Below are 23,291 nucleotides of genomic sequence, written 5' to 3'. Positions count from 1 at the left end.
GGCTCCTTGCTCAGTGAGGAGCCTTCTTCTCCCTCTCATTCTGCTACTCCCCCTGCTTGTGCTCTTGTGTACTCTCTCTCAAGTAAAATCTTTAAAAAGAAGATTTATTTATTTTAGAGAGAGAGTGTGTGTGTGAGAGAAAGAGCATGGGGGAGGGGGCAGAGCGAAGCCAGCAGCAGCATCCAAGCCCCGAGGCTGTGGCAGGCACGGTCTGGGGCCTGAAGCCTAAGCCCAGGCCCACCTGTCACCAGCCTCCCCCCTGGCCTTAGGAAGTAAGCTGGACCACTGTGGCTGCCTGTGCTGTGTAGGAGAGCAGGGGAACAGGGAAGGCAGGCCCCCTGGCGAGCGAGCTCCAGGACAGAGATGACCTAGAAGAGGTTAAATAACCACAGTGGGAGGAAACGGGCCTTGGCCACCCGGCAGAAGAGACCACAAAAGCCAGGGACCGGAAGCGCAGCTCCACACACAGCAAAGGGATGTTGCTACCGCCAACTCTGCAACACAGAGTTGCAAGACATGGATGACAGGGGTACGTGTGGGGGGTGGAGGAGGGCTGAAATGGGACACTGCTCCCATGGCATTTGGAAATAAGGCTGAGTCGGTGTAGTGCCCGAGTGCCGAGTTCCCAGATGCGATTCCCAGGCAGGCATCTCTCTGGCTTACCAGGTCCCCAAGGGCCCCACTGGCTTACCAGGTCCCCGAGGGCCCCATGCTGGGCCCTGCCTCTGCCCTGTAGCCTGCAGGCATCTGAGAGCCTCGGCCAAGGAAAGGTAGCAGCAACGGGCTTACTTTGGGAAGTGCTAGTGGCCAGGGTACTGAGGCCTCTTCTACTTTCTGTGACCATCGCTGTGTGTGGGGACGGGCATTAGATCACAGAAGGCTATGGACTCCCCACTGAGCACTTCAGACCTAGAGCAAAGACAGGTATTAAACAAGACAGTAACCTGATCCATGCTTGAACGGACTGACATCCCTCCTGAAACTTGAGGGCATGAATAAATAAGACACAACCGGAAAGGTCATCCCTGCTCCCGTGGGCATGAGTAATCAGACAGGTGAGAGCTTTAAGAAAGAGATCGGTTAGGAAATGTTGCTTTAGCCAGGACAGAAAGAGGAAGAGCTTCAATAAAACACAAGGCAACAAAGACATGGGTCAGGAGGGAAGAAGGCCCCCAGATCCCGAGGACGGCCTGAACATAGGGCCCCAAAGAGGGAAGAGGCTTGGATGATTTGCAAGTGTTCTCTGGAGCGTTGTTCCCCAAGACAGGAAGTGCAAGAGGGGAGAACACCTGTTTGGAGGAAAAGATGAGCCCGTTTTTGGATGCAGAAGTGATATGCTGATCAGGCATTCACAGGGAGAAGGTCTGGAAGTCAGAGGAGAAATCTGAGCTAGTCAGTTATTCTCTGCCAGTCATGGTCCCACCAACTGGCTGAGATCAAAGGTGGTCAATCCTTACATCACCAGGGTGAGGTCAAGAATGTGACGGGCACTGGGGTAGGAGGCGCAGCAGGGGGAGGTGGGCTAGGTGTGCAACTCCTCCTCAGGAAAAGGATACGAGACCTGGGAAAACTGCCTTCAGACACAGTGGTGAGGCAGACAAGGAGCAGGCATCTCACGAAGACTTAAGAAAGCAACGCAACAGACAACACAAGGTCAGAAGGTGTTGAACTTCAAGCCAGAGCCATTGTCCACACTACAGCAAGCTTTAGGAAGAGTCCTCCTTGGCAGAACAGTGCCAAGCAATGTCTCCTGAGCAATTGCAGTGTCTCCTGAGCAATTGACCACCCTGAGAAAGGGTCCCCACCACCGCCACCAGCCCCAGCCCGAGGCCCCTGCAGGTTTTTATTGCTAAGGATGGTTGGATTTAAAGTAAATGCTCTCTAAGATTCGAAGGTCGTGAGCCTTGAGTATATATAATGCAATCACACCTGGCAGCATTTTAACTTATATTCCCAGTGGGGTCTACCTGGGAGTTGCTGAAAAAGAGTTAATTCCCAAATGGGCCATTTTCCCAAGTAAGGATGCATTTAAGTGGAAACTTCTCCACCAATGAACCAACCCCAAAACCTGCAGGTACCACGAGGTGGGACTTGGGATTCACCCATGGAGCTATGCTTGGATTTCCACCTTTGGAGTCAGCACTGGACTCTGTACCATGGTCAGCCCTCTCCCTCCCCACTTCTGTCCATCCTAGGGCAAGTAAAGATGGTCACTCTCCTCCATCAGACAATCCTTCCCTGGAGTGTCTCTGCATTTGTGTTTGCCCAGCACAAACCAAGGGCTAAGAAGAGAGACAAACCATGGTTCTTTCCCGTGCTATCTGCAGCATACAAGATGTGTGCTACATCATTATCAGATACAGCAAAAAACTGAAAAGCCACCTAAAGGTTTGCTAGAGGAATGGTTAAAGGAACCATACTGCTCTTAAATTAAAACTCTAAAAGATAAGGAAAATATTAATAAATCCAGAAGTACATAAAAAACTCTTTAAAATGTACTAAGTTCAGAGAGATCGTTGCAGAGTGATTCTATATCAATTTTAAAGTCTGGAAGGATGAGTATGTAACAGTCACCAGGGACCCTGGTGGCGGGAGATAGGGTTAGTGTGATGGAAAGAAGGGATTTGTGTTCACTTTACTATTAAATTGTTACATATTTTCCAGTGAGCACATTTGTGTATTACTTGTACAATCCTAGGAAACAAAAAACCCCTTCCTTTTGTGCCCTGAGGGAGAAGCTTCCCTTCTTAACAATGATCAGATTGCTGAAGAGATAAACTCAGATTTCTCTTGTCTCCCAGGAGATACTAACCCATGGTCTGGAGGCTGGGCTGGTAAGGAATGCAGGATGACAAACCAGGGGGTGACGGTGGCGACAGGCAGTCTAACTGGAAGGGGCCACCTGAGAGAGTTCTCTTTTCAAACAATCAATCCCGTCATTATTGGTCCCTCTGCAAACACTGGAATTTGACCACCCGCTCCACTCACATGCGTGGAAATCTGGAAACAGTCATCTGAACGTGAACGAGGCCCCCCTCGTGGGATTTCCTCCACAGGGCCCTACTCCCCCCTACTCCAGGCTTTGTGGGTTTCGGAAAGAACCGGGCACACATCGGCCTGCTCCCTGCTTCCCTGGTGGGAGAAGATGAGTGCTCCTGGGGCAGGAGTCAGTCCTAGAGCCCTTGGGCCCTTGCTGCCAGCGGTGCTGGGGGAGGGGAGGGGCGGGGCTTGGCCAGAGCTGGCTGTGACTGGGACGGGCGTGGGGGGTGGGGTGGGGGGGTGGTGGTATTTCTTGAATGCCAGGATTTAAATGTAGGAAACCTACCTGTCTATAAAGAAAATCCACATTCTACAATACAAGCTTCATCAGAGTTAATAGCAATATTGTCAGCTCCTTTCTCCTTTATTCGTTTGTCTTATTTTCCAAATGGTTCAGAACTCAGGGGTTAGAAGGGTGTTACTTACTGAATCCTTCTGAGCTTTCAACAGTGAGTGAGGTCACAGGCCAGATTCTTAACAGCCAGTTTTAAAAAGCCAGTATCAAACATACTAACTTTATGGATACCAGCACTGTTCTGATGGGCCCTTTATAGGGTACAATGAATTGGTCAAGGTCAACAGCACAGAGGGGAACTGATGCAGGACCACACTAAAGGGCATGCTGGGCCGTGCCCACCTTTTTATCTTGAAACTGATGGCATTGTGTTTGGACCTAGCATTGGACTTAAACCCTTGGCAAGTAAGAAAGCAGCCCTCCTCTCCTAAATCCTCGATCCTACTATTCAACCACCAGACTTCCTATCTAAACTGCACTCTAATTTCCTCTTCACACATTATAAATCCAATATCATACACATATTATACTTTCACAAGGATGTTCTTTTACAATGATTCATATCCACTTTTTATCATCTCAGAGAGAAATCTATGGGACTAATAAAGGATTGTTTGCAGATTTTATTGCCTGTTCCTTAGTGACTCAGGAGAAAGAAAATGGTTAGGAACTAAGATAAACAGGGCTCATCCTCTCTCCTCTGGCTTTGAAGGCCTAGATCTGTACCTTAATATCACTGAAACAGGAAGAATGATAGCACTCATCTCTTGACAAAAAACATTCATGTCTAATGGGGTACAATACAAAATATGTTGTGCTCCCCTCCCTTTTAAACTGCTCCTTATTCACATGATATCCATTTTTAAATAACCTGGGAGCATCACTCTGCCAAAGGAAAGTGAAAATATAAGGATGCTTGTATATGCAAGATAGGATGGGATTTTATAGCACAGACCTGAAAAACACTTAAGTATTTGCTGAACTAATAAATAAGTGTAAGGCAGGGAGGAAAGGAGTAGTCCTAATAGACAGATCTCGCTATGCCAATTACTGCTAAAAAGCCATCATTCTTGGTAAAAACACTCCTTAACTGACTTATAGCTAAATGTACAGTGCACACAGAGGGTCAACTCAGCCAGTCCTCGGGGATGTGGTCTGAACCCCCTTATCCTGGAAGGTCCACAAGGAAGTTACTTTTCCGAAACTTGGATGTCTCTGTGTGCTTTCCTGACATTTAAAAGTGGCCGATTCCCTAAGATTTCTACATGCCAAAACTGTTGTGGCCATATCCTAAAGCACAGATCATGCAGCTGCTTCTTCTTCTTTTTTTTTTTAAGATTTTATTTACTTGACAGAGAGAGAGAGTGCAAGCAGGGAAAGCAGCAGAGGGAGAGGGAGAAGCAGATTCCTCACTGAGCAGGAAGCCCAATGCGGTGCTCGACCCCAGGACCCTGAGATCACAACCTGAGTTGAAGGCAGACGCTTAACTAAGCTATTCAGGTGCCCCCCTGTGGCGCAGCCACCACCACCATGGCTCTACAGTGCTCCTGGGAGCAGCCAAGTGATGGGGTCAGGGACATTTGCTCTCCCCCCACATTACTGTGTCCTTTCTGTGAAGATCACAAAGAAACTGGCAGTCTCAAGGGCCCAGAGAGGGTGCCCATGGCCCGGGAATGGTCTGTCTGGAGGAATGTGTGGCGGGTTCGGGGTCATTCAGCTCACTGCCGTGAGCCTGCCAGGCCTGCCTCCACCGGCATCCAGCAGCTCTGACACGCCCTGGCCAGGGCTTACTTGCACCGTCCTACGCTCGTTTTCTTTAACCACAATTTCTTTTCCCCCCAGCATTACTGAGACATAGTTGACAGAGGACACTGTATAAGTTTAAGGTGTCCGAAGTGCCGCACCGATACATGGATGTATTGTGAAATGATCACTGTGATCAGGTTAGTTAACATGCCCATCACCTTGATGACTTTGGGGGGCGGTGAGGACATTTAAGATCTACTCTCTTAGTAAACTTCAAGTATGTAATATTGTTAACATTAGCCACAACACTATAAAGTCCCAGGACTTAATCATCTTATAACTAGAAGTTACACCCTTTGACCAACATTTGCCACTTCCCCTACTTCCCAGCCCTACGCAACCACCACTCTACTTTGTTTCTGAGTTTTTTTTTAAAGATTTTATTTATTTATTTGACAGGCAGAGATCACAAGTAGGCAGAGAGGCAGGCAGAGTGAGAGGGGGAAGCAGGCTCCCTGCTGAGCAGAGAGCCCAATGTGGTGCTTGATCCCAGGACCCTGAGATCATGACCTGAGCTGAAGGCAGAGGCTTAACCCACTGAGCCACCTAGGTGCCCTGTTTCTGTGAGTTCTAACCACAATTTCGTTCTTTCCATCTTCTATTTTTCATATTTGTGTTTTCTCATAATAAGTTGCTTTAAACCTACTTGAGAATGAGGTAGGATATACATTTTTTAATACTAAAAAAGGCCCCGTTTATAAAGACCCTAATATTTAATGTGCAAACCCTTCCCCTTAATTAAAAGCCGTGGCTCTGACCCAGGGAGGGTGGCTCAGGACCCCTCGGCATTTCCTTCTGAACTGAATACACCTGGCTCCACTATTTAGCAGGTGGTCCAGGCAGCCGGTAGGGGTGAGCTCCAGGGACATGGGTTCAAGGGCTTTGGAAACATCTGCAGGACACGCAGGTGTCCTTGCTCCCCAAGTTAAGAACCCCAACTCAATACCACAAGCCTCTGGGTGAGCTACCCTAAGAAGGATGCAATATTCCCTAAGTAATATTTCACCCTGGGATGCAAACCCTGAATCTAATCATGAGGAAATATGAAACACAAAAAAGAGAAATGCTCTATTTCGTCAATGAGGGACCAACTATAAAGTACATGGCTCAAGTGACAAATTGGAAAATGCCCAAATTAGATAAGAATATCATAAAGACATTAAATTTACTCAAGTGATCACTGTATGGCTAGATAAGAGGGCACTCCTATTAAGAAAGGAACTCTACACTGCAGCAAAATGCCATAATATATGTGATTTATTCTCAAATGGCTCAGAAAACAGACTGTGTGTGCGTGTGTGCATGTGCACACATATGTGTGCAAATTAAACAAATGGGTAAAATGCCAATAGTTGCTGAAACTGGGTAATGGGTATATAAGTGTCCCTTGTGCTATTCTTGCGACTTCTTTGTAAGTATGCAATTATTCCAAGTAAAAAGTTAAGAAAAGAAAAAAAGAGAGCGCCTGTCTTTGACTGTACGGCTTCAAAAAGAGAATGAAGTTTCCTTCCTTTCCTGTTGATTTGCTAATTGTTACCAGGCCTGGGCACCGAACAGCCCCAATGGGAAGAGCAGACTGTGCCTCTCTCCCACCACCCCCGGGACACCAGCTCCCAGCTGCTCACTCTGCAAAAACAGCTTTCTTTCCTTCCGGAACCTTCTAGACCTCCAAGGCCAGCTGAAACGCAGACTCCTGCATGTAATTTGCCCTTGCTCTTTCACTTTTCCAGTTAGGCTATGTTTAAATTGGGGGGGGGGGGCAGCCCCAAGCCTCACCGTCCCAGGCCTTGTGAAGTCCACGCTGTGGGCCAGGCTCTGTCGCATCTGGTCACTGAAGAGGCGGACACACACGCTCTGTAGGTACTCCGGGGTGATCTGCAGAGAGGACATGAGGGTGGCTGGTGAGAGGCCCAAAGCACCCCCAGGGACGTCACAGGTCCTGGTGATGAGCAGGGCTCTCACCGGTCTTTCTGCAAGGTGTGCGGATGGAATTCTGCTTGAACACAGAAGCTCTGGGAGCTAGAGCACTGGGCCTGACAGAAAAAACCACTAACACCCTGGTGCTGTGATCATGGACTGTCATATTCTAAGTTCTTTAAGTGCATGAGATGTACTCTCATGGACACGTGAAAGAAACTGATTTTAAGCCATTTCTGTGTGTGTGTGTGTGTGGATTCAAGCAAGAAAGTCAATCGAGTGGCCAACGTGTGCCGGAAAGGACGGTGGGCGTGACATCTGAAAATCTGGGCTGGACTTGGCAAACCCACAGCTCCGCCCCTTGCCATCTAACCTGTCAAGTGAGATAAACAAGGTCTCCTCTGTTAGCCACAGTGACAGCGGGAATGAGTTCCCGCATATGCCTGATGCAGGCCAGGTCATCCAGGACGTGCTTGCAGAATGAATGATGGAGATATTTGTTGATCCAGTGCCAGCCAGCGTGAGGTGCAGTGCTGTCCCTGTCACTGCACTCTATTCTGGCCTCCCTTTAGCACCTCTCCCGCCCTCTGGCTAGCTATTGTAATTCAGGACTGGCATACTGCATCTCAGGTGATAATCTCTGAATTTTTTTTCATTTTGTATCTTTTCTTTTTATAAAAAGAATGCACATTTAAATTGTGCAAGTGCCCCAACCTCTCCCTGGTCCCATCCTTCCCCATATGCCAATCCCTGGAGGTAACCATTTTGCACCCTTTCAGCCCTTTTTCTATGCCTGATTGCTGGAGGGGAAGCTCCCTTTCCCTGGGCTCATGATTCCCCATGGTGAACCCCCACATGGTTATGTCACAAGCCCCTCTCTGCACCCTCACTTGCTTGTCCCCATGCAAGGACCAAACAACTGATTCATGAGTCAGAAAGAGCTGTACCCTCTTCTCTCCTTGGAGGACTCCACCGACCCACTAGAAACTTCTGGTCTGCTTCAGACACATGAAAGGCTCGGTGTGTCCATGGGAGATGTCTGTGCTCATTGCTTGACACTCAGCTCCTTATGAAGTGACTCAAAGAAGCGTTCCGTCTCAGGCCCGCACTTGCCACTTTATCCTGCATCCATTTCCTCTGAATTTCAATAGAAGCAAAATGTAAACACTTCTTTCTCCTCCTGTGTTTTTAACCTTTCCTTTTATACCTCTTCATTGTCTATAAACTAAATACACATCCAAATACAGCTCATATTTAAAAAGCACCTTCCCCTTCCTCTAAACTAGGTCTTCACCTACTAACCACTGGCTCGGTATTCTTCCGTCACAGCCGAGGTCACAGCCGAGGTCCTCGAGAAACAGCCCTCATTTGCTGTCTCACCCTCCCTGGACCTCCCAACACACTACACGGAGGCTTCCAGTCGCATCACTCCACGGAAACTCACATGGCAAAGGCCACCACCACTGACCTTCTAAATGTCAAAATCACTGGACACTTTTCAGTTCTAGTCTTTTAAAGTTTTCTGTGGCTCCTGAGACTTTGCATTAACCCCTTAATCCTGAAACTGTTTCTTCCTTTAACTTCTGAAACTGCTACCAGAACCATTTCTTTAGCAAGAAAATTCAATTGTGTCACTTTCTTGCTTAAAAGAGGGGAATGAGGGCGCCTGGGTGGCTCAGTGGGTTCAGGTCATGATCTCAGGGTCCTGGGATCGAGTCCCGCATCAGGCTCTCTGCTCAGCAGCAAGCCTGCTTCCCTCTCTCTCTCTGCCTGCCTCTCTGCCTACTTGTGATCTCTGCCTGTCAAATAAATAAATAAAATCTTTCTTAAAAAAAAAAAATAAATAACCAAAACAAAACAAAACAGGGGAATGAGGAAAGGACACAAATAATCCGTAGACTGAAAAGCAATGTATAAATGGCCAACAAACATGAAAATGTATATTCAGCCCCATACATAATTACAGAAATCTAAACTGAAGCATTCAGAACATCAAGTTCTACTTACCAAACCGGGAATGAGTTCAAAGTATAATCAAAGTATAATAGTGTCTAGTGTTGGCAAGTGTGTGGACAAATAAACACCCTGATACGGATAAACTCCTGGGAAGGCTAAGGAAACATCACAGGAGGAATCTCAGGAGAATTCATTTGGCAACATCTACCAAAATGTTAATGCCCATAACCTTTGACCTAACAATTCCACTCTTAGGATCTTACCTTACCTGTTTTCCAAGGTATACACTACATACAAGAATGTTCAATGCCACATTTTTTTATTCTTATAAACAAAAAAATCTACATGCTTACCATCAGAGATCCAACGAGTTACGGTTCACCCTTACAATGACATAATGTACAAGCCCAGAAAAGAACGAGGTAATGTGGTCATGTGGAAAGATCTCTAAGATATACTGAAAGTAAAGCAGTAAGTTTCAGAAGAATAACGGGTCACAGGATCCCAAGTGTATGTAGGCCGCAAGCACACACACACACGCATGCATAGAAATGTTTGGAAAAAATACACAAGAAAATATCATCCTGAATACCAACATAGAAAGGACACTAAGAAACTGTGTATGTCGGGGGGTGGGGGTTGCTCTTTAATACAGCCTACTCAGACGTGTTCCAATCTGTTACCACAAATGTGTATTTTTTTATATTAAAAACAAGCCAGTTAAGAGTCTAGTCCCTGGCCCTACGGGCTTGTCCCCTCTTTCCCTGTGAGGTGGCAGTCAGAGCTCACACACCTGTCCCTGGGCAGCAAGCCACGCCCAAGGCCACGTTGACTCTGGCTCTTCTGGTGACTGTTATTTAACAGGAGAGAAGGCAGAGGAAGGCATATGCTTTTCATTTTATATATTTCTGTATTGTCTGAACCTTCTAACCGTGTGCCCAGGTTTGTTACCAGAGGTTACAGAAGCCATGTTCGGTTTCTTTCTGATACTTTTCTGTTTTAAAGAAAAGGCAACACATGCTATTTTTAAAACTAGAAAAAAGCTCATTAATTTGAAAAGTCCAATTTTTAAGGTATATATTTCAAAAGCTCGTCGCTAACAATAGACATAGCAAAAATTCCTAAGCCTGGTCTCTTGGTGTCCCCAATTCGCCAATCCATCTTTCCTGCCTCCCTTGCCAGCACGTGGCCACGGTTCTAGCCGCACCAGGCCGTGTGGGCTAAGTTTTCACGGGAGCAAAGAGGCTTTCAGTCCAGAATACCAAAACATACTGAAAAGCTACTACGGTTAAAAAAAAAAAAAAAAAAAAGCTTTACTAGCTTAGGAGTCAGATCAATGGAAAAAAATTAAAATCCCACTACATGATAAAGGTAGCCATTCAAATTAGTCAATTAAGACAGAAGTCAACAATCTGGCTCAAATGGTTTTTGGTGAGGGGGGGTACATTTCTTCCTTATATCATCTATTAAAATAAATTCCATATGGATTAAAGATTTAAAGGTAAAATTAAAACAAAACCAAATAAAACGACCATTAGAAAAAAAATTAAGGTGAACATTTATTTTGGCTCCCTTAAGTGGGAAAAATCTTCTTTTCACTTCAAAGCTTCAAAGCACTTTGAAAAGGCAGAGTGAACGAAGGGAAAACTTGATAAACTGATTTGACTATATAAACACGTAAATTTTATGAAACTAAGAAACACTACTTTAAAAACCAAAAAACAAACTATGGAAAATATTTACAAAAGATGAATTCTGAATGGCCTATGTCTTAACAGTGATGTCCAAAGCTGTATCCTGCTTTTCCCTAAAACCTGTTCCATCCAAGGCCTACCCTCTCAGCTGGTGGCGCTGCCACTGTCCTCCCATAGCCGAGGCCAAAAACCTGGAGTCGTCCGTGCCCCTCCCCCAACCCCTGTCCAGGTCCAAGCCAGCATGAGACGCTGCTGGTTCTTTGTCCTCACATACCCAGAGGGGCATCTCTCCGGCTCTGCCTACTACCTCCTCCACCACCAGGTCTGCCCTGGTGACTGCAAGAGCCTCCTGCTGGTCCCTCTAGTTCCACTAACCTTCCAAGGAGCATTCTAGAGCAATGAGAGGGGATCCTTCCACAGCATGCCAGACCACACCGCCCCACTGCTCTGCTCCCTAGTTTACTCTGAGGAAAGGCCCTATCCTTACTGTGGCCCTGGGACCTCCAACCTGCTTGTGCCACTCCTTCTCCCTTGCTGGGCTCCTCAGACAGGATAGGCACACTTCCACTTTGGGTCCTTTGCATCTTCTTCCTTTGGCCTAGAATTCTGGGGGGCATCCCAGAGGACGGCATACCTAATTCCCTAGCCTCTTCCAGTGAAGCTCAAATCATGCTCACCCTGACTGCCTATTTAAAATTGCCCCCTGCCCGGATACACACACATGCCCACCAACTCTGATCCCCTTCACCCAGGTCCTTTTCTTCCCCATAGCCACTGTCAAGTTCTAATTCCCCACGGCCACTATCAAATTCTAACTCACGACTTCATTTATTATTTGCTTATTTATGTGTACTGTTTATTAGCTCTCGCCCCTACTGGAATGTATGCTCCCTGAGGTCAAAGATCCTTGTGTTGCTGCCCAATAGAGCCCACATGCCTAGAACAGGGAAGGCCTGGTGCGTAGTAAACATGCAACAAATCTGTGTTCAATGAATGAAAGAAGCATATAAAAAATGTTCTAAGTCATGTGTAAAGAATATAATGTATATTTAAATCCTGACATACTATTTCTCATTGATCAAATCTGCAAACAAATACAGATGTTAATGCTAATAGCCAGGACTGGCAGGGGTATAAAGATAAGCACTGCCAGGGGACTCAGATGAGAAGAACCTTCCTACCGGACCTGAGTATAGACTTCAATTGAGAAAAACAACTTTTAAAAAATGAAATAGAATAAACAAAATCCTAAAAAAACAATAAATGAAACAGGGGCACCAGGCTGGTTCAGTTGGTGGGGTGTGTGGCTCCTAATCTCGGGGTTGTGGGCTTGAGCCCCAAGTTGGGTGTAGAGATTACTTACATAAATAAAACTTTAAAAATATAAATAAAATTTTAAAATTAAAAATGTCACAGAGGCTCATCCCCTCCCATTACATTTGTAATTTATGACAGTGAAAAGCTGGAAATGACTTAGATGTCCGAACGCAGGAACAGACACTAGGGGAAGTATGACACTGCCTAACGATGGGATTGAAGCCACTAATGGTGAGACTTGTAGAATAATGACGTCAAGAATGCACGATTCAGGGGTGCCTGGGTGGCTCAGTGGGTTAAGCCTCTGCCTTTGGCCCAGGTCATGATCTCAGGGTCCTGGGATCGAGCCCCACGTCGGGTTATCTACTCAGCGGGGAGCCTACTTCATCCTCTCTCTCTGCCTGCCTCTCTGCCTACTTGTGATCTCTCTCTCTCTGTCAAGTAAATAAATAAAATCTTTAAAAAAAAATGAATAAAAAAAAAGAATGCACGATTCAGCAGTAAGGAAAAAAGATTAGAAAACTTTGGGTGAACTAGGGTCCATTTCTATAAAATACATGTATCCAAACACTGAAAAAAAATACAGAATGTTAAGTGTTATTACTAAGTGACACAATAATTACACAAGTAATTCAAATTTCATTTTTACAAAGTTCTCTATTTCTAAAATTTTCATAATACATATTATCTCATAATCATATTTTGAGGTCACTAAAAAAAATTTTTTAAAGTAATCTCTATGCCAAACATGGGGCTCAAACTCATGACAAGATCAAGAGTCACATGCTCTATCAACTGGACCAGCCAGGCACCCCACTAAAAACAATTTTAATGCACAACCTTACATTTGTGACAAAATTATACACAACTCAATACATGTACATGAGTACCAAACTGGGAAAATCAGAATAAGGTCAACAGAACTGGATCAATGTCAGCATTCTGATTGCACTACAGGACGACACTTATGCAAAATGTCACTACTGGGGGACACTGAGCAGCTGTGCCAAGACTCTCTGTGTTATTTCTTAAAATTTCATGTGAACTTACAATTATTCCATTTTTAAAGAAAATGTGTATTTCCACAAAGAAATTTTACTATACTTTCTAATTTTTTAGTAAGGGAAACACTAAAATCATTCCCATTAAAGTCAGAAATAAGACAAGGAGGCTCATGACCACATTATTCCACAATGTTGCAGTCTTAGCCAGTAGGCTAAGAAAAAGGAAAAGTCATTATAAATAAGGAAACAAAACAAAAATATCATTATTTGAAGATGATATGACTGCCAACCTAGAATACAGGAGAATCAATCAAAAGAATCTATCAGATTAAAAGAGTTCAGAAGGGTAGCTGGATATCAAATCAATATGTGAAAATCTTTAACTTTCCTCTACACCAGTAGCGTATTTCCCCCATTTTTATGCCACTCCGTATTATTTTTTTTCTGTTGCCAGACAATTTATGCTTTGTTAATGTAAAGAGTAAGGCAGAGGAATAATGATGTGGTCGACAGCGTGTCAGGAAAAATGGATAAAATACTGCGAGCAGCACAATAACTGGTGGGGGATGTCATGTGGTCTCCTTTCTGCACTTGGCTTTGTGAGGCACAGGGGGGCAAGTGTCACTGGCCGGGAGTGGCCAGGAATCCCATTATCAACAGAGTTCATGCTCTTAGCACTTCTTTAGCTCCTAACAGACACACAAGCAACTGGGGATCTTTCTTACCATCTTGCCACTGACTGTGGCCTCCAGAGAATCCACCAGCTCTGCTGTGACCCCGATGAGATTGTGGTAGTCCGCCTGGATCTTATTGTACCGCTTCAGGTACGTCATGGACCTCCGTTCAGCTTCTACCAGCTGCTGGTGGAGCTGCTGGGACACATCTGGGAAGACAATATATATTCAAACAAAACAACAGTACAAAAACCCCACAAAAATACAAAATAGTCATATTCTTCTCAAGGGAGTATCGTGTCTACTTTCAGAATATTTTGCTATCACAATGAACTTGACATTATTCATGGTTACCGCTTTGCTGCTATTTCTCCAAGTGTTTAATTACCAAGTGCTCTGTAACCACTGATTTTCAATTTCTTATCTCTGGTAGTTCAACTGACCCATCACTGGTTTCCTCACAATCTATTTCCTTGACTGAACTCCATGCAATTTCTTTTAGTTGTTCTATGAACAAGAAACAAACTCAGTGTTTCTTTCCATAATCAGCTCACAAACTGGATGAACCAGACCTGCGTCTTTTCCCTATTTTTGCCCCGTGAGGTTGTCTAGGGGAGAGAAAGTATCTGCAGGACAGTTCTTCATTTTAAATAAAGGTTAGGCTACTTGACTAATGCTGAGAAAGTGAGAATCCAGAATTAGGTAAGGTTCCAGGTGCTCACTTTGTCAGCTTGATAGAGCACAAACCGCCCGACTGGGCCTTAGAGCAGGCAGCTTTGGAAGGTGCTAGGGCTCTCTTCTTGGACTCCCCAGCAGGGGCAGCACTTGATGGCCATACCACCCAGGACACAGCTGGAATAGCAAATCTTCATCAGTGTCAACACTCCTTTGCCCTCTCTTACTTCCCTCTGTCCCAGAAAGCTAAGTTTGCATCAAAGGAAATGACACTGCCCCCAGACCCAAGTTTAACTACCTCCTGTCCCAATCCAGGGACCGTGTAATACTTAAAAGTCATTGTTTTAGAACACATTTCATCCATACAGGGAGAGATTTTAAAATCATAAAGGCCTGGGCTCAAGCCCCTTCTCTACCACTTTCTTGCTGGATATCTTGGGCAAGACACTTAACTTCTGTGATACTCATTTCTTTCTTTTTTTTTTTTTTTTTAAGATTTTATTTATTTGATAGACAGCACAAGTAGGCAGAGCAGCAAGCAGAGGGAGAGGGAGAAGCAGGCTCAAGCTGAGCAGGGAGCCCGATGCAGGGCTCGATCCCAGGGCACTGGGATCATGACCTGAACTTGAAGGCAGACATTTAACCAACTGAGCCGCCCAGGTGTCCTTCTATTTTTTTTTTTTTTTTAAAGAGACAAAGAAAGGATACACACACATGTGCACATGCAAGGGGGAAGTGAAGCAGAGGGAGCAAGAGAATCTTAAGCAGCTCCATGCCCAACAAGGGGCTCAATCTCATGACCCTGAGACCATCACCTGAGCTGAAATCAAGATTCGGACACTTAACCAACCCAGCCGCGCAGGCATCCCTCATTTTTATATCTTAACCTATGAAATGGTGATGATAGTAATGACCTTGAAGAGTTATTGTGGGATTGTACAGCACAGGGAATACAGTCAATAATATTGTAATAACACTGTATGGTGACAGATGGGGGCAACACCTATCCAGGTGAACACCGAGTATTGTACACCTGAAACTAATACAACGCAGTATTAATGTAAGAAACAATGTATTCAATTTTTTAAAAAGCACACATACAAAACCAAATCATTGGGAGAATTAAATGGACAGATACATCCAAGTGCCTAGTTCACCAATGGCCCATGGGAGGTAGTCAATAAGTGGTAGCAATTACTATTATTTCCTCTATGCGAAGGGCCCAAGATCTTCTAAATGTATTTCTATGCAAGAAGAGAACTTGAAAAAACCAGAAGTTACACTGGAGAACAGCAGGACACAATGTTTGAAATATGTCAGAATCATCCAAAAATAAAGATGATCAAGCTTCACTTCCAGAGATTCTGATTTTGTGGGTATGGGCTGGGAGCTGAGAAATGACAGTGTCAACAAGTCCCCATGTGGCTCAGACACAAACCACACGTTTGAGAACGGCCATCCTAACTCGTCTATTCCTCTTACTGTTCTAAAGAGCCATCAAGATCGTGCACAAACTATATTTCAAACACTTTATTTCATGATTATGTGTAGAAGTATCTTAACTATTAAAACTCAAAATATCACATAATGAACTAATATTATTATTGTTTAGCATCTTCAAATCTCAGTATTGAAAGATAACTTTAAAAACTCTTCCAGCATGATTTTACATCCAGTATTCAATCTTTGGAGAACATCTCTGGAAATCATTTATCAAGTTTTTACTTAAATATTATTAGAGAGAAGGAGTCACTATCATCTTCCTATGCTAAATATTTTTAAGGATTTTTAAATGTACAAAATTCTCGATTACATAAACTAGAACTTCCGATGATGAAAATTCTACAGGTTGGTTCATAATTCCATTAGTAATGACAATTAGAGAGCATCCATGCAAACTTTCTCAATGCGTACCAAGTGGCAGATGATGAATGAAGTACCAAAGCCCATTAACTGGGACAAATGACCTCACAAATCATCAATTTTTATATTGATGATAAATTTTATATTGTCACCAAAGTCGTCCTCTTGAAAGGAGACTGTAGAAAGGAACACTCCTACTTGGAAACTTGGAAACTCAAAAACTCACTGTGCCATTAGCTAAATGGCACTTTTAGTGTGGCACTTTTACTGTGGCACTTCTGCCTTGGCATCCCAGAATTGGAATTTATGATAATTCCAAAGAATGGTACATCCGAGGGTAGAGAGACCTAACTGCCAGCAACCATAGGAAGGAGAGAAGTGGGCAGCTGGGCTGAAATAGTTGTGACCAGTTCAAATACACCAGTCAGCAGAAGAGCCTGCTGACCATGCAGACACCTTAGCCGCCTGCAAACAGGACATGACTGTTAGTGGAAGCTACTGGGGTCACAGCTCTAACTAAGATCTCAACTTTATTTCTGAGCATTAAAAAGAACTTTGACTCTTTTTTCCTTTTCAAAAATTTTGAGACAAGGACATCTGAGCCAAGATCCCTTGTCACGCAAGAGCTCAAGTTTTAGTGGAGAGGAGTCATTATAAATTCCGTGTTATATTAATGAAACTGTCTTAGTCATGCCAGTGACATTTACTGGGACTCTTTGTATTTCAAAACTGACATAATTTGTACCAAAATCCAAAGAACTACATCTCAAGTTTTAAACAGTGAGATGTATATATACAATTAAAAGAATGTGGGTTAAGGTCACAGAAAGGTTCTGGATCATTCCAGCATGCGCTGAAACAGTAACAAAAGTGATAGAGATCTCCCCTGCGGCCAAGCCTCAAGCTTTCTCTTAACATTTCCTTAAGTAGATGAGATTTAATTTTAGAGATCCCTTTGTTGCTCAAGACAAAATGATACATTTTAAAATATGGAACTCTTTTTCCAATATCTAAAAATCTATAATCAATCACTTTAACTTTACAATACAATATACTCTCTTCCTAGTATTCAGATATAAATCAGCCCTTTGCTATTCTGCTAATCCATAAATGCTGGATTAAGAAAGTTATGATGTATAACCATGAATATAAGTCATAATTTTATTTTTTTTATTTGTTTTTTAAAGGTTTTATTTATTTATTTGATAGACAGAGATGACAAGTAGGCAGAGAGGCAGGCAGAGAGGCAGGCAGAGAGACAGGCAGAGAGACAGGAGGAAGCAGGCTCTCCACGGAGCAGAGAGCCTGATGCGGGGCTCGATCCCAGGACCCTGGGATCATGACCTGAGCTGAAGGCAGAGGCTTTAACCCACAGAGCCACCCAGGCGCCCCTAAGTCATCATTTTAAAAATACCATTTAGGGCTCTATATTCCAGAAAAATGGTCAGCTGATCATTTTCTGAAGGGATCAAATCAATTAATGGCAAAAATGCTAAAAGATACCATTTCTCTACCTTTTTTTAGATGGCCAGATAAAATAATAACACAATATGCTGTACTTCCAACCTGAATTTTTCTTCTAACTCCATTTTAAAATATAATTCCTTTTGAGAGAATTTTCCACTCCAAGCACTTTTCTAGCCTCCTTCAACGCTTATGGAAATCAGCTTGTCCATGAACCCTTCCTACACAGAATAATGACTTGCCCAACCATTCAATGTAAAAACAACACCTAAGTCCACAATTAAATTAAACTGGTGGCATGTCTGGGCTTTGTGACCACTGCAGCTATAAGTGTGGGAGGAGGGGACAAAGTGCAGACACAGGCCAATCTGGAGCCCCTGACACCAGTGCCCAAGGGGGCTAACCTTTGGTCTCCATGGCAATACCTCATTCAGCCACCGACACATGCTGTGTCTGCTGGTCTCAATTCCACACACATTCTGCTTGGCTTCCTCAGCAAACTCAATTAAAATCAAACCAAAAGAAAGCTCAAACACCCTGGTCTCCTTGCTGAAATCCAAAGGAAAGATCTATAGAAAAACACAGGCTCATGCCCTTGCAGATTTATTTTATCTATGAAATTGGGCCACTTCTCAGTGGTTCCTATCTGGCTAGCCTCTGAAACCGCAGGGTATGCTGGGGCTCAGGAATCCAGGAGGCTTTCCACCACCTTTCCCTCCACCAGCACCTAGGAGCTCAAAGACAGAATCTGAACATGGACCAAACAGATTCAATCAAGAACTAAGGCAATTTTCTGAAACTCAAAGGACGCAGGTAGGGTAGTGGTTTTCAAACGATTGCCCCGTCTTTGACACTCCTTTCTGTCCAGAGGTGGAAGGCCATTTTCCTTCCCCTGTATGCAGGCTGGCCTTGGGAATTGCTTCTTCTTTTTTTTTTTTTAATATTTTATTTTATTTATTTGACAGACAAAGATCACAAGTAGGCAGAGAGGCAGGCAGAGAGAGAGAAGGAAGCAGGCTCCCTGCTGAGCTGAGAGCCGGATGCGGGGCTCGATCCTAGGACCCTGGGATCATGACCTGAGCTGAAGGCAGAGGCTTTAACCCACTGAGCCACTCAGGCACCCCAGGAATTGCTTCTAATGAGAATACAACACAGATGACACTGAGTTCCTTGAAAGGCTGGTTTAGAAAAGATGACATGGCTTCCACTGGCTCTGTCTGGGGACATTCGCCCTTCGAGCTCAGCCACCATGCCACGAGGAAGCCCAGGCCACACAGATGTTCCAGACAAGGGCCTCAGACTTGAGCGCGTGGGTGAGGAAGCCGTGAAGATGGCTCCGCCAGGCTCCGTCTGCATCCACGAGACATGGAGGGAGAAGTGCCTGAGCACACGACTTCCATACCACGCATGATGATGATGATGATGATATAAATGGACATTGTTGTTTTAAAGCCACGAAGCCTGAGGCGGTGCACTAGCTTGTAACAGAAACAGAAACAGTGGGGCGAAAGCGCATTTCCGGGAGTCACGGGGCAGGACCCAAAGGCCCAGCTCAGTGTATGAATTCCCACCGCTCTGGGGGCACCTGGGTAGCTCCGATGGCTAAGTGATGACTCTTGGTTTTGCCTCAGTTCATGACCTTGGGGTCCTGGGACTGAACCCCGCACTGGGCTCTATGCTCAGCACGGGGTCTGCTTGAAGATGGGAAAGGGAAATTTACACCTTTGGTAAATTCTGGTGGCGTAATCCTCAGTTCCTCTCCCTCTGACCCTGCCCCCACTCACATTCTCTTTCCATCTCTAAAAATGGATAAATAAATTGTTTTAAAAAAAATTTCCCATTGTTGCTAATAAGAGAAAACTGGCAAGGGACCCATGCCAGCCAAGACCCGGGAACTGTACTAACCCCTCAGGGAGCAAGCCTGAGGAGCTGAGGAAATCTGCTGGGACTCATCCTCGGGCACAACTACCCTGGGGGCAGAGCAGCCTCAGTGAGCCCCAAGGCTACGGGACTGCTGACCCCTGAAGCATTCCATGTTGACCCCACAAGGCCACATCTGTGGCCCAGCTCCTCTGTGCTCAGGCACGGACCGATGCTCCCCTGTGAAGGATCAGTGGGTCCTGTCCCTCTGAGCTACGGGGGGCAGGAGGGTGGCAGAACCGCTGGGGACATGCACTGCCACACAAGGCAGAAACAGGCATTCAGACTTCCCGCATCCAAAGCTACTGCCTCCCTCCTTGTGTGTCAAATGTAAAACGTTCCTCTGTCAACTCCCTGGAAAGCAAAGAGCTAAATAATTTACCAATGTTTCTTTTCTTTTTTTTTTTTTTTTTATAAAACTTTAACTCTCTAAAAAAAAAAAAAAGAAAAACCAAAAAACCACGGAGAAACAATGGCAGAAAGTTTTGCAATCCCCCTGCCTTGGGAAGGGCCAATGTGCTATTTCACGTGGTAAAACTCCACCTGCTGGGCACTGACACCAGAACTTAGACAGGCATGAAACACTTCACGCACCCTTTCCAACATTTCAGCAGTCTCCTAATGTAGCATCAAAGCCAAAGCTCAGGCAAAGAGCCACAATGTGGTCACTATTTGTTTTGTTGTTGTTGTTTTTACAAACCCTTGTGTCAAGGGCTGACCAGCTACTGACTTCATATTTTTCTCACCTTACTGAAAAATGAACAGTTTTGGTATTTAAAAAAAAAAAAAAAAAGCTAATAATGGAAAACCATAATTTTATGCTAAAAACTAGTAAGACCCCACATACTAGTTCAAGGTAAGAGTGAAGATACTAAAATGATTCCTTCCTGCCCCCCACCCCGGGCTACACAGTATCTTCTGGCTGTGCTGCTGCAGTTCTGTCCCTTGGGGCAGGGCCTGGATTCCCTTCATCTCTTCGCATCTGGGTTACCTGATCCACCAGTCCTCCTGTAGAGGGGCCTCAAGGAACCTCAGATAAACTTGATTGCAAAGCACTTCATAAATATTTAGACTTTTCATAATTAAAAAAATAATTTAGACTTTTAAAGCCTTTGTTCACCAAGTTCACACATTTTCTCCATCTCTGTTCCTATCTCACTACTCAAAAACGAGTCAAAACTTTTGAGTTGGCAAAACTGTTCTTTAAAAATGTTAATCTAGGGGTGCTTGGGTGGCTCAGTCTAGTAAACGACCGAGTGTTGGTTTTAGCCCAGGTTGTGATCTGTGTCATAAGATGGAGCCCCACACTGGGCTCTGTGCTTAGCTTGGAATTTGCTTGAGGCTCTCTCTTCCTCTCCTTCTGCCCCTTCCCCCTGCTCGCTTGCTTGCGCGTGCGCGCTCGCTCTCTCTTCCCAAAATAAGTAAATAAATAAATCTTTTAAAAAATAAAAATTAAGCAATAAAAAATGTTAATCTAGATGATTTACCTTTGTTACTTTGTCCATTCTCCTTCTGGGATGAGAAAAAGGTTGAGGAAAACAGGCATTGAGGATAAAGTCCTCAGGGTCTCTCACACTGTGTGGCCAGTCTAAGAAAGAGCCTTACCAAAGGTATAAGGGAGAATTCTCATGACACTGAAGGCCGATTCCTAATGTAGCTGTAAGGAGCTGAGACAGTTACAGACTTCTCAGTACTTGGATCCCTCACTCTCAAGTGACTCCTCTCCTCTCCAGCTCAATTCCTGCTGTGTAGTGCAAGTCTTGTGCTGTTTCAACAGCACCCTAAGCAGCCTCCCTGCCCCCTTCCAAAGACCGCCCCACTGCTATCAAACATTCTACTAAAAATGCAAACTGAACTTATACCCTTCAACTCTGTCACTTCCATTTTAGAGCTCTACCCTAAGAAAACTGAGATCGGGATGACAACAGCAAAACACTGTAGCTGAGATCACACTCTGGAGCCAGACTGCCTGAGTTTCAATCTCAGCTCCCACACATTGGGCCACATGGCTGAAGGCAAAATACTTAACTTGTTTGGTTTGGGCTTTCTTAATTTTTTTTAGTAACAGCTTTACTCAGATATAATTCACATAGAACTCACTCATTTCAAGTATGTATTTCATTGGTTTTCAGTATATTCACAGAGTGGTGCAACCATCACTACAATCAATTCTAGAACATTCTTATCAACCCCCCCCAAAAAAACTCTGTACTCATTAGGAGTCATCCCCATTTCCCCTACCCTCCCTGGCCTTGGGCAATCGCTCTCTACTGTCTTTGGTGATTTGCCTCTTCTAGACATTTCATATACACGGAATCATATAATATGCAGCCTCTCATGCCTGGCTTCCTTCCCTCAGCACGATGTTTTCAAAGTTCATCCGCATTGTAGTATCTGTCTGTCAGGACTTCATTCCTTTACACATCTGAGTGATATTCCATTATACGGGTATGCTGCATCTTAGCTATCAATTCACCCCTTGAGAGACATTTGGGTTGTTTTCGCTTTCTGGCTCTTTTGAATAATGCTGCTGTGAACATTCGTGTACATGTTGTCATATGGACATAGGTTTTCAGTTCCCTTGGGTATAAAGCCACGAGAGGAAACGCTGGGTCATATGGTAACTCTATATTTCAACTTTTGAGGAAACAGTCTATCTTTGAAGAGTATTTAATGATATGGAGAAATGTTCTCTTCATTTGATAAAAGTATTTAAAAACACACACATGTACAGATATCTGTTTATGTAAACATTACATATTTTGGGTGTATGTACATATACAAATGCATTTCTGTGCTTTCTAAATTTTCTATGAGGAATATGATCAATTTTATAATCAGGAGTAAAAAGGAGTGATTTTTTTTTCCACATGTAAATATGAGCATGATATTCTTCTACTAAAAGGCTTCAAAGGCTTCTCTTGACTTACGAGACCTCACACAAAGCTTTGGGCCTGGGGCCCTCCCTAGTCTCTAATTTTCTATTCTTCAGGTCCAGCAATACTGAATTCCCAAATATACCGTCTCAGTCCTTTCACATGAGCTATTTCCTCTACCTGGAATTCTCTTCATGGGCCTTGACACACTCTCCCATGAGCGCCTCATTCACCTTGAAAATATGAAAGCCAACACTAACAGTTAAATCCCCATCTCAGTGGTGCCTAAGCCAGTGTGCCCCTCCCGCACCACAGGGGGTCTCCATCGGCTTGGAAAGGATACGTATAATGTTAAAAGCTTCGGCGTGTTACTGGCCTTAAAAATTAAAGCCAGAAACTTTTCCAACTTCAACTTTAATTCTGGAGTCCAAGAGTCCTGAAATAAAAAAAGAAAAAATGATAAAAGCCGTAGATCATTAAGTGCCAAGAGCACTGGCAAATTGTGGCCTTTGGTTTAAATAACCCCATCCAACAGTTACTGAAATCAAAAGCTCAATGCCTTGCCGATGGTGCGATGCTGTGAAAACTAGGTTTTTGGACATCTGACCAATTCATTTATAAAAGATTCAAATACCCACAGCAGGAGGAAAGAATGGAGTTCTTTCATAAACAAGGAAAAAAGAGCCCTGTATGTGATTTGAATATTTCATGTGATTTAAGCCCAAGCATGACAAACAAGCTTATTAGGTGGAAGGCCAAACAGAATTCAGAATCGTGGAAGCACACACGGT

At 44.2% G+C, this 23,291-nt stretch overlaps 1 protein-coding gene across 6 annotated transcripts in view; it reads right to left on the bottom strand.

The window, feature by feature from the left end:
• ARMC9 (armadillo repeat containing 9) overlaps nucleotides 1-23,291 on the bottom strand; it is a 153,615-nt gene that overhangs the window by 104,627 nt on the left and 25,697 nt on the right. For all 6 annotated transcript variants that reach the window (XM_059393706.1, XM_059393705.1, XM_059393709.1 and 3 more), the window contains exons 6-9: nucleotides 22,844-22,936; nucleotides 21,112-21,136; nucleotides 13,754-13,911; nucleotides 6,917-7,015 (exon numbers count right to left, since the gene is read on the bottom strand). In XM_059393706.1, coding sequence (XP_059249689.1) covers nucleotides 6,917-7,015; nucleotides 13,754-13,911; nucleotides 21,112-21,136; nucleotides 22,844-22,936 — 375 coding nt within the window. The remainder of the gene's footprint in view (nucleotides 1-6,916; nucleotides 7,016-13,753; nucleotides 13,912-21,111; nucleotides 21,137-22,843; nucleotides 22,937-23,291) is intronic.

Source organism: Mustela nigripes, chromosome 3, assembly GCF_022355385.1.
Source record: "Mustela nigripes isolate SB6536 chromosome 3, MUSNIG.SB6536, whole genome shotgun sequence".
Lineage (NCBI taxonomy): Eukaryota > Metazoa > Chordata > Mammalia > Carnivora > Mustelidae > Mustela > Mustela nigripes.
Note: the sequence above shows the minus strand (reverse complement) of the source record. Positions and strands in the feature narration are given on the sequence as shown.